Source organism: Convolutriloba macropyga, chromosome 11 (assembly GCF_964194025.1).
Source record: "Convolutriloba macropyga chromosome 11, txConMacr16.3, whole genome shotgun sequence".
Lineage (NCBI taxonomy): Eukaryota > Metazoa > Xenacoelomorpha > Acoela > Convolutidae > Convolutriloba > Convolutriloba macropyga.
In genome coordinates this window covers 12,137,961-12,151,469 of record NC_134478.1, presented here as the reverse complement: position 1 = coordinate 12,151,469, position 13,509 = coordinate 12,137,961, and the positions used below count along the sequence as shown (strand labels likewise).

General features: G+C 34.5%; 2 protein-coding genes across 5 annotated transcripts in view; both read left to right on the top strand.

Moving 5' to 3' along the window:
• LOC142349544 (uncharacterized protein C16orf52 homolog A-like) overlaps positions 1–13,509 on the top strand; it is a 51,804-nt gene that overhangs the window by 25,552 nt on the left and 12,743 nt on the right. The window lies entirely within an intron of this gene.
• Positions 1–13,509, top strand: part of LOC142349540 (endoplasmic reticulum resident protein 44-like) — a 558,035-nt gene that overhangs the window by 542,840 nt on the left and 1,686 nt on the right. For 3 of the 4 annotated variants that reach the window (XM_075401171.1, XM_075401173.1, XM_075401170.1), the window contains one exon: positions 6,906–6,938. The exons of the other annotated variant lie outside the window; for it this stretch is intronic. In XM_075401171.1, coding sequence (XP_075257286.1) covers positions 6,906–6,938 — 33 coding nt within the window. The remainder of the gene's footprint in view (positions 1–6,905; positions 6,939–13,509) is intronic. 4 annotated transcript variants of the gene reach the window in all.

The window sequence follows — 13,509 nt, the reverse complement described above, 5'->3', positions numbered from 1 at the left end:
AGCCATAATGCCCAATTTTAGATGTCCGTTACTCGAACTTTGTTCTGAGTCAACATCTCTTATTGGTATTGATACTAGCCCCTATATTGTCTCGCTACGAAACACGAGTATGTTCAGCTCCAAAATAACATCAAAATAGTTCGCACTTTAATAATTTTTGTACAAAAATCAATTTTTTCGTTAGTATTTTTTCTTCTTTCAATCCCAATCTTGGCTATGGGAATCAACGGCGGCTGCTTTCCGGCAATCTGTCGGGTATGTTTATGTTGCCAGATAGAGGTACAATATATGCTACCTCGAGAGAAAAGAGATAATTTTACATTTGCTGGTGCTTGCAATTGCTTGTCTTCAGCAGCACAAATGCATTGGAACTCACTTAATTAATACTATACTAAATCCTGTATACTCTAAACCTACACCTTATTGTCGCATGCCCAATATTGACCCGCTTTATGTTTCACTCGTTTCCGTCGTCATTTATGTTGAATATCCGTGGAGCAATAGCAGTGGCTTTTAACAAACCGAAGATGGGTAATGGTTTTTTTTAATTGCTCTCAAAAGAAGTTTGAAGCAATTATAGTAAACGTGTCTTTTTTATGTAAAGTTTTTGCTTTACTTTTTTCTTCTAGAACATTCTTTTGAATTCAATTTTCTTTGACGCTTGTGACTTTTCCACGCTTGTCATGTTGATTCTTTTCTGAGTGATTTCAATTGCAAGCACTACTTCTGTTGCTAAAGGAAAACCGATTTTGAGAGATGAAAGTGCATAGCCCGTACAGTTGGTGCTCACTTGCCAGGAGTCTTATCCGGCAGGTGACGGGATCGAACCCCTCTGTAGTTTCTCTAGCCTATGCTCCCCTCTAACTTCATTGCTTCTCCAGTCGTTTGGGAGCAATTGGTCCAAAGTTATTCGAGTTATGTTCTCTTCGACTTATATTTTTCAAAGAAGAGTAAAGATTTTTAAATTCTTTTTCTACGACCCGTTGTTGAATCGATGTATGTACCCCAATCTAACAAAGGTTGAGAACTGATTTTATATTGGTGTATCGGTTTCTTTTCACGAATCAAAGAATTATGGTGATGTATTTTTAATTGCTCTCAAACGAAGTATGAAACAATTATTGCAAACGTGTTTCTTTTTTATGTAAAATTTGCTCGTGACCGATTTGGTTTTCGAGTGCTTTCTGAGCTGTTGCAATTAACGAAGCTTGTAGCAATTATTTTATTCCTGTCGGTATTTTTTTCGCTTGACCGATTTTTTGTCTGACCCATTTGACTTTTCGTCCTTAAAAACGGGATAAACAGGTAGTGCCAGCTGGCATTAAGTTTCATTAGAGGCCCTTAGCCGCGTTTTGTAGTCCTTCAAGTGCTTAGTGTGGTGAAGCTACTGGGAAGGCCCTTAGTTAAAGGTTAAAAGGTCATTTTTAGGAGTTTTTGAGCCCAAAATGTTGCATTTTTTCGCGTATTTTCGTCATTTCGAATTTTCGTTGTACCAGTCTAGAATTTAGGTTGCTTATTGTCGAAAAAGGTCTTTTGCAAGACTTCAGTACTTTTATGACCATTTGAAGAGCTTAATTTTTTGGTAATCAAAACAAAAACACGCAAATTTATACTAATTTTCTCAATTTTTCAAGTTTTTCGAAATGTTTGTCATTTTTTTGGTATCCAGGCTCAAGAGCCAATGATCCTCCTCTAGGGTTTGATAATAGGCTACTGTATAGTGTCTATATGTAATGGAAAGTTTTTCAAGATTTTGACATCAGGAATTTTAGCGTTTTTTGACAAAAATTATTAAAGTTATTTTAATGTTTTCGGCATTTGTCATTATTCAGGTTTTTTCAGCTTCAGGGGTCATAAAACCTCCTTTAGGGTTTATTAATAAGTTACTGAAAAAAAATTATTTGGCCGTGAATGAGTTTTCAGCTTTTTAATATTACAAACTTTAGCAGTTTTTGATAAAACTTGCAATTTTTCTCAAGTTTTTTGAATTTTTTTCCTCCAGCCTGAAGAGACAAAGGACCTCATCTAGGGTTTGATAATAGGTTGTTCCATAGTTGATAGACGTAATTGATTGTTTTTCATGAGTATAATATCACGAATTTAAGCTTTTTTATGTTTGCAATTTTTTCAAGTTTGTTGAATAATTTTACTTTTTTTTCCGCCACCATGGGCTCAGGAACCGCCTCCAAGGTTTGATAATCGTCTGCTGCAAAATCTATGGAGTTAATGGAGTGAGTATCAATTTTTTGATATCTCGAATTCTAGCAATTTTTTTATAAAATTTAATTTTTTAAAAATTTTAAATTTTTTCCAAGTTTATGGATCTTTGAGCCATTGAAGCTATGTAAGGCTTGCAATAGGGATATTAGATAGTCTCTTGAGGCAGTTAAATGGTTTCGAAGATATTCATATCACGAATTGTTGCAAAGTTTTGATAATATTTGCAATTCTTTTAAAAATGTTTTTTTTTGAATATTTTGTCCGTTTCTGCGTTTAAGCATCATTACTGGCCGACGAAATCTTTTTGGACTTGCTGATAGGTTACATGGCAGAACTCCAGAGACAAAAAATGGTTGTGAACATTTTTCTCACTGCGAAATCGGAATTTTTTTAATATTTGCGCTTTACAATTTTTATATGATTTAATTACTAACAAGTCTAGAAAACTAGAAGTTGCAGAGTCGAATTTCACTATGAAAAATATTGCTATCGCTCTCTCTCTCTCTCTGTGTTGGTTGGGGTATCTCCCCTTGTCTTTCTCTTTCACGTTTTATCTCTCACACTATCAGGCTAAGCGGAACTGTATTGTGGTGCTCTTGGTTTTTTTGTTGTCTTCGTCTGAAGTTTTTTTTCATAGCCGCGAAGCGATAGCGGTATTATTGGGGCTATCTTGTTTTTTACAATTCAATTTGAATTGTATTGGGGCGCTGTCTTTAAGATCTGTTCGCCTTTTTTGATGATTTTTGAAGTCAAATTAGAGTAGTGATTTTGGTCACGCCGAAACAGGAAGTGGAGCGAAAAAGCGAGTGGTTTTGCGGCGTGAAATTTTTTCGCTCTAAATTTAAAGAAGTGAGAAAACGGTGTTTGAACAAAAATTCGCTTTCTCGGTTGTGGTTTTTTGTTCACATGCGGCAATTTCGCTTTGATCTTTACTGTTTTTTCGATTTTTTTGGATTGGATTTTCTAAATGGTTTTCCAAATCCATTCATAGTCCGTTTTTGGTCTAATTTTCTGTTTAGTCAATGAAATTTCTTTGAATTGTACGTCAGGACTTGTCCTGCTATGTTTTTTTTACTTCGTCGAACTTTTTTTCGCTTACCGATTTTGCCGCTTTTTCGACATTTTGCGTGAAATCTTTTTGACTTCTCTTTTTTCACTTTGATTTTTATTGTGTTTGATTTTTTTGGATTGGATTTTTTTTCTAAATGGTTTTCTCAATCCATTCAATGTTCATTCTAGGCCTAGTTTTTGGTGTGAACCCAATTTCCGTTTCTTGCTAGTGGTTTTTTGTTCACATGTGGCATTTTGAATCTAGTTTTTTGGTCTAGTTTTTTTTGGTCTAGTTTTTTGTTTTGTCAACGAAAATTCTTTTGAATTTTACTTCAGGAATTGTCCTGCTATGTTTTTTTACTTCTTCGTCTCCATCGATGATTCTTACGACCTGACTTCTTGGAATAGACTTTCTCAATGACTTCAGTGACTCCTACTGCTTTACAGTTAAAGTTTGTGTGCGTGACGACATTGCTGCTTTTAGGCCAATCGAGTGACTAACCTCACTAAAAAATGACTTCTGAGCTCACTTATGGAACTTTAAATAAATTATATGAACATTCAATAGTTAGAGATCAATAGTGCGCCTCTAAGTAGTGCCAAACTTATATGCCCTAATTCTTGAGTATTGGTCTTGAGTTTTTTATTTCGAATACCAATTTTGAAAAAGCTCTTTTAGGGCTTTTTCCTTATAGACCGTGTCTCATAAAATTGGCAGTCCGAATCTAACCCAAAAAGTCTAGTGGTCTATTAAAGGACTGGTGGTCGATCTGTCTATCTTTTTTCTTTAGTTCTTTCAATTCATGGAAGGCTACAAGCGTCTATCGTGGTTATTTTCCGGCTGCCTGCTATGTTTTCGTTTTAGATCTGCTCACATTTTCAGAATGACTTCTTCCTCTCACTAACGGCTTTTGCGAGCGTGACATTATTTTTCACTCCCTAGAAAAAGTCATATGCGCGATTAGATTTTGATCATACGTGACTTACCTCACTCAATAAGATGACTTGAGCACTTTTAAGCTTAAGTTTAGTTTTAATTATAATAAATTCAAATGAACTGATGTATAATGAAGGTCCCTAATAAAAAAGCTTCTACAGAGTGAGTTTCAACAAGCTTTGTTGATTTATCGCTGAATGTATTTTACATCGATTTTTGAGTGGTGCAGATAACTTTCTCAACTTACATCTGTATCTGTTTTTATCCATATTATACGGCACGCAAGTCGATTTCGCAGCTATTCCGGAAATCTGTCTGCTATGTTTTTCGATATTTATATTCTCAAAATAGCGTAATATTAAGGCATTTTTGAGCCGTATTGCGTTTCTAAGCAACTATTGGATCTAAAATTCAAGTAAAGCCAATTTTTTCCGCTTTTTTCAAAGGCTATAATTTAGGTGCTAATATAGATCCAAAACATTATTAGGCTGTCGCCATTTTTCTGATTGGTTCAGTTTTTTAAATTGTTTCAATCCCGACGTTGGGCATTAGGGTCAGCGATGGCTATTTTCCTGCAATTTGCCGGCTATGCTTGACAATTTGTAGCGATATCTGTTTTTTGGCTTGTTAAAGTATCAATTTTTAGTTGATACTTTCACCTTTCATCTAGGCAAGTGCTTGAATAAATGGCTATCCTAAAATAAAATGATTGAAATAAATGATTCAACTTATCGAGAATTTTAGATTTCGAATTCAAATCGTTAGGCCATTTACAAAACGGATTTCTGTTCTGTCTGCAGAGATTTAAAAAAAAGTTGGAAGATAGTCTTCTAGATGATTCTTAATTTATTGGGTTTTTATATTTCTGAACCGGCAATACTAATCTCTGATAATAGAAAACAGGAAGGGACGAGCAATTTGTCTTGTGGTCCCAGTTGAAGTATTTATAGCTTATTTGTCAGCAATTTATAGCTTAAGTTGTAATTAATAGCCGCCGTCAGCCTCTCAAAGGCTATTATTTAGACGCTCTCTTCTTTCTACAATCCAAAAAGCTTTGATTGTATTTGTGCTTGTATTTTCATTGTATTTGTCTTGTACGTTCTTTCAAGACGTGATTAATAGGTTAAAGCCCAGTGGGTCTTAAGTTTTATTAGAATCCCTAAGCTGGCCCGTGTAGTTTTTGGAGCGCACAGTGTCAGTGTACTGAAGTTGCTGGCCTTTATTCAACATGAAAACGTCATTTTTTGAAGCTTTCGAGCCCCAAAGTTTTCAAAAACTTAGTCCTATTTTGAGTTTTTGCTTGATTTTGAAACATTGGATAGATTTTGTCGTTATATAGTTGATTTTTAGGATATCAGCTCCAACAATTTTATCAACTTTTTTCTTTTGATTTTTTTCCAGAATTTTTAACTTGTCGTTTTCGCCGTTTTTGTCTATTGTATGTCAAATCAGTATTCTCTGCAGGTTAACTTTTTGTGGGTTTGGCTTTAAATGAAATGATATTTAATTCTATCAAAAATTAGACAATTTAAGCAATGACATTTTGCGACTTTTTAAAGCTTTTGCTCATTGTTCTATTTTTGAGCTCAAGTGGTTACGTAAACCTTTTTGAATTTCTTTGAGCTTGAATCTGGTTCTTGCATTAAAATGTAATGCAAAATTCTGGTCAGTTTTTGCATTACCTTTTTGATTCTAAAGATAAACACCAAAAATCTTCAGCGAATCTAAATCAATTTTTGCTAATTTTAGAGTTTTGTATACCTTTGGTTTGGCATGGATCTGCTTGTCTCTTATGAGCATTGAAAATTTCTTTAGTTGATACGGTTTCTATTGTTGCCTTTTCAATTGGAAAGCTTGATATTCTATACGCTGTTACTAAAAACCTACAATTCAAATGCCAATTGTTCATTTTCTCTAAATTTGTGAGACTACTTTTTTTCTCTTCGGTCTGTTAGGTTCAACTGATCTGCTGGTCAAGGAAAGGATTTTAAGTTCAAATCTGTGGATTATATTTCCGGACTTGTCCTGTCATTTTTTTAAATTTTACCTTTGCACAAGTCAGTACCTTCTCGTGAGACTTCTGACTTACCCCACTCTGTTTCACCTGAATGAAAGTTACAGTTAATTAGTTAATTCAGCAAGTTTACGCGAAAAAGTTCGCAGTCAAGAAGCGAAATCAAGAAACTGGATAAAACAAAGCCCGGCGCTCAGACTTAATGGTTAAAGACTTACTGCATTAAATTATCAAAGACCCAGAGTGTACTGCTAATTTGTATTAGTATTAAGCTTCTAGTCCTCCTACAATATAGAAGCTAAAATCACCTTATTTTGAATCACCCTGTTGAATCTAATGAAATTGCGGACCAATCTTAATGTCGGTCAGTGATGTCAATGGCTGCTATTTTCCGGCAATCTACCGGCGATGTTTTGTAACGAGGAGGTTCATTTGTAACTAATGAGTTCATTTCCTTCAGAAATGAACTCATTGTTTGTGGTTGTGAATCGCTCTAGATTTTGGATCTAATTTTTTGGATCCAAAACTAAAAAGATAAATTTCTGCTCTAAATTAAATAATTTGTTAACATTAGAGGAGTTTGAATTTGTATTTTGGGTTTGAAAGGTCTCTTGCTAAGCCGCCCACTGGTCGATTAGTTTCAGGAAAGTCAACAAAAATTAATGTTGTTTTTTTTTGTTTTAGCGAGGAACGCCCGGAGTGAAAGTGGAGGAACAGGTACGTCTGTTCACTGCTTCTGTTTATAAATGAACGGTTCTATGAGTTCTTCCTCGAAGAGTTTGCCGCCAATAATCTCATTTAAACGAATTTAGTAAAAAGTTGAAGTCAGAGCACGTCGAGAAATAGCCTCCTGATAGCCACTAAAAAGAGCTGTATAAATAATTATAACCTGGGAGAACTGGACCGTCTGCTACTAACTTGATCTTTTTTTTTGCGATTTTCGTCTGACTGGCCTAAATTCTTAGAAGATAATAGAAAGCTACGAAACTAGGACACATTGGTAAAGCAGAAAGGCACTGAGGCGAAGTGGTCAGATTTTATATTTATTAGTCTTGTAAACGCACTCTTTGCAGTATTTGATGGGAAGGCATTAGTTTATTATCTAATGAGCAATTTTTTTAAGGTTTTGATTACAGTTTTATGCCTTTCCGATCTATGAAATTTTTTGAAGCATATTGCTTGTTGTATCTGACATGCCAGAAAATAGTGGTTAATGGCCGATGCCTTCTACTCAAACGACTGTTATATAGATGCTCCCCTTTTTTTACAATCCAAGGAACCTAATTGTATTGATGCTTTTTTAAAATTTAATTCACTTAACGCCTTGTTCCGCAGGATAAACTTATGAAGACCGGGCATTGAGCTTTAGTGCATTAAGTTATCAAGTTTTTCTAGAGGAAATGTAAATTGTCCCCCAATTTAGAGGCCCAAGGCGAAATATTTTTCTCGTCTATCTGATGAAACTGTAGAATCAATTGACACGTTTAAATATTCGTTTACGACGTCACGCTTTTTTCATAGCAGCTTTTGTGCATTCATTCATGCAAATTTATTAAACTGAATTTCGTGCTTGACTGAGTTGCGTAATTTTTGCAACTCATTTCAGCGATTTTTTTCGTGAATTAGCGTGAACAGTCACTTGATCTTGGTCACTCCAGATAACTCTCTCAAAATGTTCTCTCTCAAGTTGATTTTTGCGTACCTTAATAACTTTGATAACCGTATTTTTAATAGCTGCCTCAGCTTCTCAGCCGGCTATTATAGTGCTCCTATTTTTACAATTCAAAGAATTTGAATTTTATTGGGGCGCTGTCTTTTTTTAAAGATCTGTTCACACATTTTCATGATTTTTGAGGTCAAATTGGAATAGTGATTTTGGTCACGCCGAAACAGGAAGTGGAGCGAAAAGCGCGTGAAATTTTTTGGTCTAATTTTAATGTAGAGTGAGAAAACGGTGTTTGAACAAAAATTCGCTTTCTCGGTTGTGGTTTTTTGTTCACATGCGGCAATTTCACTTCAATTTTTACCGTTTTTTTCGATTTTTTGGATTGGATTTTTTTTCGAAATGGGTTTTCCAATCCATTCTTAGTTTTTTCTACGCCTAGTTTTTTGTTTGTTTTTTTTTTGTTTTTTATCTGATTTTTTTTAGAAGTTAATTTCCCAATTCACCCATAGTCCGTTCTGGGTCTAGTTTTTGTGTACTCAACAAAAATTCTTTGATTTTTACGTCAGGACGTCCTGCTTCGTTTTTTTTTTTTACTTCGTCTAATAAAATTTTTTTGCTTTACCTTAGTTCACAACTTGTTAACATTTTGCGTGGAATCTTTATGACTTCTCTGGGCAAGCTTTACTCTTCTCTCATTCTTCTAAAATAAAAGTGTTTTTAGACAGCAGATGCTCAGCAAAGCAATTCAAAATGGACAGAGTCAGTATGAAAAACGAAATCAAATAAAACAGGATAAACCCAAAAAGCCCAATTTTAGATGTCCGTTACTCGAACTTTGTTCTGAGTCAATATCTCTAATGCTTATTGGTATTGATACTAGCCCCTATGTTGTCTCGCTACGAAACAGGAGTATGTTCAGCTCCAAAATGACATCAAAATAGTTCGCACTTTAAAAATGTTTGTACAAAAATCAATTTTTTCATTAGTATTTTCTCTTCTCAATCCCAACCTTGGTTATGGGAATAAACGGCGGCTATTTTCCGGCAATCTGCCGGGTATGTTTCTAAAAGTGAAATTAAAATTAAATTTGGTTTTAGATTTTGTGCTTTGTTTACTTGTTATATGGTAGTCTTGGTATATGATTTGTTTATTACGAGAGCTGTTCTTTGAAAAGGTCTAATAGCGTTATCTTCAATTTGTTCAGTTCTTCGAATTTTTTGTCTGGACTGGTCTGGACTGCTACTGGGTTTTTATTTTCCCCTTTCAATCACGTTTTTTGTTCACTTGAGTCACGACTTAACTTTTGACTTCTGAATTAACTTACTCACTGGCTCAACTGAATGGAATTGTCAGCAATATTTCCTGAATACGTTCAAGGTCGTTAAAGTGGAACCATTAAAGCCCGGGAACTCAGATATTAATTTTGTTAATAGCCGCCCTCATCTTCTCAGCCACCTATTATAGCACTCCTATTTTTTTTTACTTCGTCGAACTTTTTGTTCGCTTTACCCATTTTGCAGCTTTTTCGAGATTTTGCGTGAAATCTTTTGACTTCTCTAGGCTACTTTCACTCTTCTGTCATTCTGCTCAAAGTCCTTTTAAACAGCAGCTGCTCAGCAAAGCAATTCAAAATGAAGAGAGTCAGTATAAAAAAAACAAAGTCAGAAATAGAAACGGGATAAACCCATAAAGCCCATTTTTAGATGCCCGGTATTTGAACTTTTGTTATCATATCTAAGTTTTAGTAAATATCTATAATGCTTATTGGTATTGATACTAGACACTGTAGCCTCTCACTGGGAGACAGGAGTATGTTCAATTACGAAATGACATCAAAATAAATTGCACTTAAAAATGTTTTTATACAAAAATCAAGTTTTGTTGATTTTTTTCTTTCAATCCTCAATAGAGTTATGGGAATCAACGGCGGCTATTTTCCGGCAATCTGCCGGGTATGTTTATGTTTAAATGCTAAGTGCGTTTTGTTATCAAAGTTTTATAGAGTATACGGCTAACTGGTATTAGTATTAAGCTTATTGCTCTCCAATTTAGATGCTTAATTAGCCGTGTTTAACGAATCCAAATGCGGACCAAATCAGAGCACTTTTTGATACTTGGAAAAAATAGGCAGTAGTCTGTCTATTAACTGTTTCAATCCCAACGTCCGTCATCGGGGTTAACGGAGACTATCTTCCAACAATCTGCCGACTATGTTTTGTATTTTCAGATACGGCTACGCTAGTTTTTTTTTCTGACACTGCCAGCTTTGCCAGCTTTGTTTTTTTTAACCTCTTCTTTCTAAAGTCCGTCAATGGCGAGTGTATTTCTAAAATCTTCTCGCTGTCTCGGTGCTTCTCATATTTGTTGAGCAATTTTTGGAGGACTGATTTGAATTTTTGGCTGAAGAAACGATTTAATCTGGGAAAGCCTTAGGGTGTCCTATTGTTCCGACCCCTCTTGAGGGGGGAGGAACTATATACTCAAATGGGTTTTTTTTGTTCAGTCAATTTTCGCCGGTCGATATATTCATCGTAGAGAGTTGAGACTGATATCATTAGAAAGCTCCTCCAGCGTAGAATATGGAATTAAAAAGATTTTTTTAATTTTCGTTTTATACAGGGAGTTATCGAGGTTTAAACTACTGAAAAAAGTAGAGTGAGTGAATTCACGTTGTTTTATTCACATTTTCCAAAATTTTTGCCTAATTTTTTGTCAATTTTGCCTAAATTTGTTGAAATTTTTAAGAATAGTGTCGTTGATTTTATTTTTAGGGACAAAAAAGCCTTGTTGATTATTCTGATTTAATTTTTTTGGTCAAAAACTCTGGATAAATATCTCAAAATTCAGCCTTTTTCATCAAAAACAGCACGAAATAAGCTACTTTAGTCCACTTTGATAAAACTTTGCCGGCAGTACACCCCCAAACAACACTAATACAATCTTTGTAGACTCAGAAGGGGGCTATTCCTACTTCAACTTCCGCTGAGAGTGCTCTGTAATTAAAACTTAGCCGTTTTTTGCTAGCTTTACTCGTTTATTATCAAAAATGCAGATTTTTTTTTGAGTTTTCAACTAACAAATTATCTATATCTACAATATTCGAAAAATCAATAGTTCCTAACGGACAATAAGCATTAGCAGGCCTAGTTTTGGGCCAATCTTGGACTGTTTCAATCGAAAAAGAATTCGGACTGCAATCAGTCGGACTTTTTTTTTGAAAAAAGACCTTTTTTTAATAATAAAGAACAGAAAATATCAAATGAAAGCTCAGGAGTGATAGGTCCAATTGGCTTCCTAAGCAACTCCAAGCTAATGCATTTAATTTTTTACTTGTAAAGTTTATGATCGTTTCGACTTTTAACAATTATTGATTTTTAAATAAATAATGGCTTAATGAACTTTTCCTCCTTTTTTTTCTTCATTTGGTCAACTTGGAGCTTAGTGTCAGCAAAGAAAGAATGCTTCTTCATTCTACTGATTGGAAATTTAGTCTCGATTGCGTTTTTAAGCCTGAAGTTTTTGTTTTCTGGCTTTGATACTACTAGATTTCAGATTTTTTTTTTGTTTTTAGAAATTTGCCAGTTTTTCACGTTTTCTAGTCACATTATCACATTACTGACAGTTCTCATATCATATTATTAGCGTTCAAAATGAAAACAATTGAACATATTAAAATCCTTAAAGATATAGATTATAGTTTTAACTGCCTCGACACTTCTTTCTTCAAGGAATGCCGTAAAGCTGGTATGGCGTAGTGGATAACTTCTGAGACTATTCTCCGGGAGATTTTACCCATAAACGTTCTCCAAGTGGTGCCAAAGAGTTTTTCGACACATAATTAGGCAAACCCGCAAGTTGTTGGATAGCAAGTCGTACGAAGTTTGTCGGTTAATATTTATTAAAATGTAATCTTAGTATTCGTTATAGAAGAAATGAATAAGGACAGGTCCTAATGCCCTTCTATAGAAGCATGGGTAATCGTAAACCTTTGGGATATTTCATCTGATTTCTAGTGGTTTAATTACTTTGAAGTTAATTGTTTTAAAAAATTAATCGAATTTTTTAACTTTACTGTTTTTGTTCTTTTTCGTCTAATTGTTACCAAACCTTTTTATGGACTGGTCCATATCTTTTCTGGTGATTCATAAGTTATTTTGTTTATTTTTAGGTTCCTCTGACTGTATGTTGACTTTGTTACTAAATTTTGTTTGTTTTTCAAAACGGACAAAAAATTTTTGATGTAATTAATGTTTGTTGTTGTTGTTTGATTTTGCTGTTCGTCTTGACTCGCTTTCTTAATATTGGCATATCACAGCAATTTAATTCTTCAATTTTTACTCCAGTAAGTTATTTGCCTTGGAGGCTATCTTATCGTTCATACACAATTTTTTTGAAAAATACTTGGGCTTTTTGGTATTCCCAAAAATAATTTTTGGGTTTTCTATCTGTTCCTCATTTGGTAGACAATTATGCCAAAATTGTGGATGGGTGGGGTCGGAACCTTATGTGCCGTCGCACATTGCTGAGCCGCCTTGTTTGATTCTTTCCTCACACAATGAGGCTATACTTCCTGAGCTAAAGTTGGCTACTTCCAAAGCCAATTAGACGCCAATTTAAAACACGTCATTCACTTTTTTTAAAAAAAATGTGTCTTTCAATCTTTCTCCTTATGTTTGAACGTCGATATCGTAAAGGTGTCAATGTCGGCAGTTTTTCGCCATTGTATTTGTCAATATCTGCGGGCTATGTTTAATGTTGTTGAAAACTATTGGAAAAGTGGAGTACAATTTTATGTACGAGAAGACTGGAAAAAAATTTTGCTTTGCCTGTGTATGAGGATCAACAGAATTGTCTGTTTGGTGTCATATTTTCGACAATTTTCTTTTTTTAGCTTGGGAGGATTATAGCTGTTAGCTATTGTAAGACTTATTGCTTAAACTTCTTCAATTATAAGTTGTTGATTTTTGGATTTCATTGTTGTTTGAGAAGAACTCCAATTTTGTATGTTAATATTTTTTTACTTAGATAGTGCTGTTTATTTACTTGATGGCCGCAGAGTGATAGTGGACGATTGTTGGTCTATTGCTGATTTTCTAATAATTCAAATAATTGAATAGTACCGGGTACTCTTTCAAAGAATTTTCCACTCATTCAATTTTGAAGTCTAATTTGAGTGGTAAAGTTTGATTACGCACAAAACAAAAAGCTGAGCAAGAAAGTAACGATTCTATGGCGTGAAGTTTTGTGCTTGAGTTTTAAAGTAAGATTGAGAAAAAGGTGTTTGCAAATTTTTCGGTTTCTGGGAGAGCGTTTTCGTTCATGCGCGTTTTATCGTTTGGTCAATGAAAATTCGGATCTTTTCCGTTTGTACACCCCAGCTTATGGGCGCATATTATTTGCAACCCCAAAAGAACGTGCTATATTTTTAAATAATGGTTTACTATGTAATGATAGTTGCTCTGTAATTGGAGGGTGCATATTGTACTTGCGGGGCACAAACGGAAAAGGTCCGAAAATTCTTTTTCATAGAGTTCAAGGCACACACTTTTTGTTGAGCTGTCATAAACAGCTCAATTTATTTAGTTAAGCTATCATAATGAATTGGTCTCGAACAAAATGTTT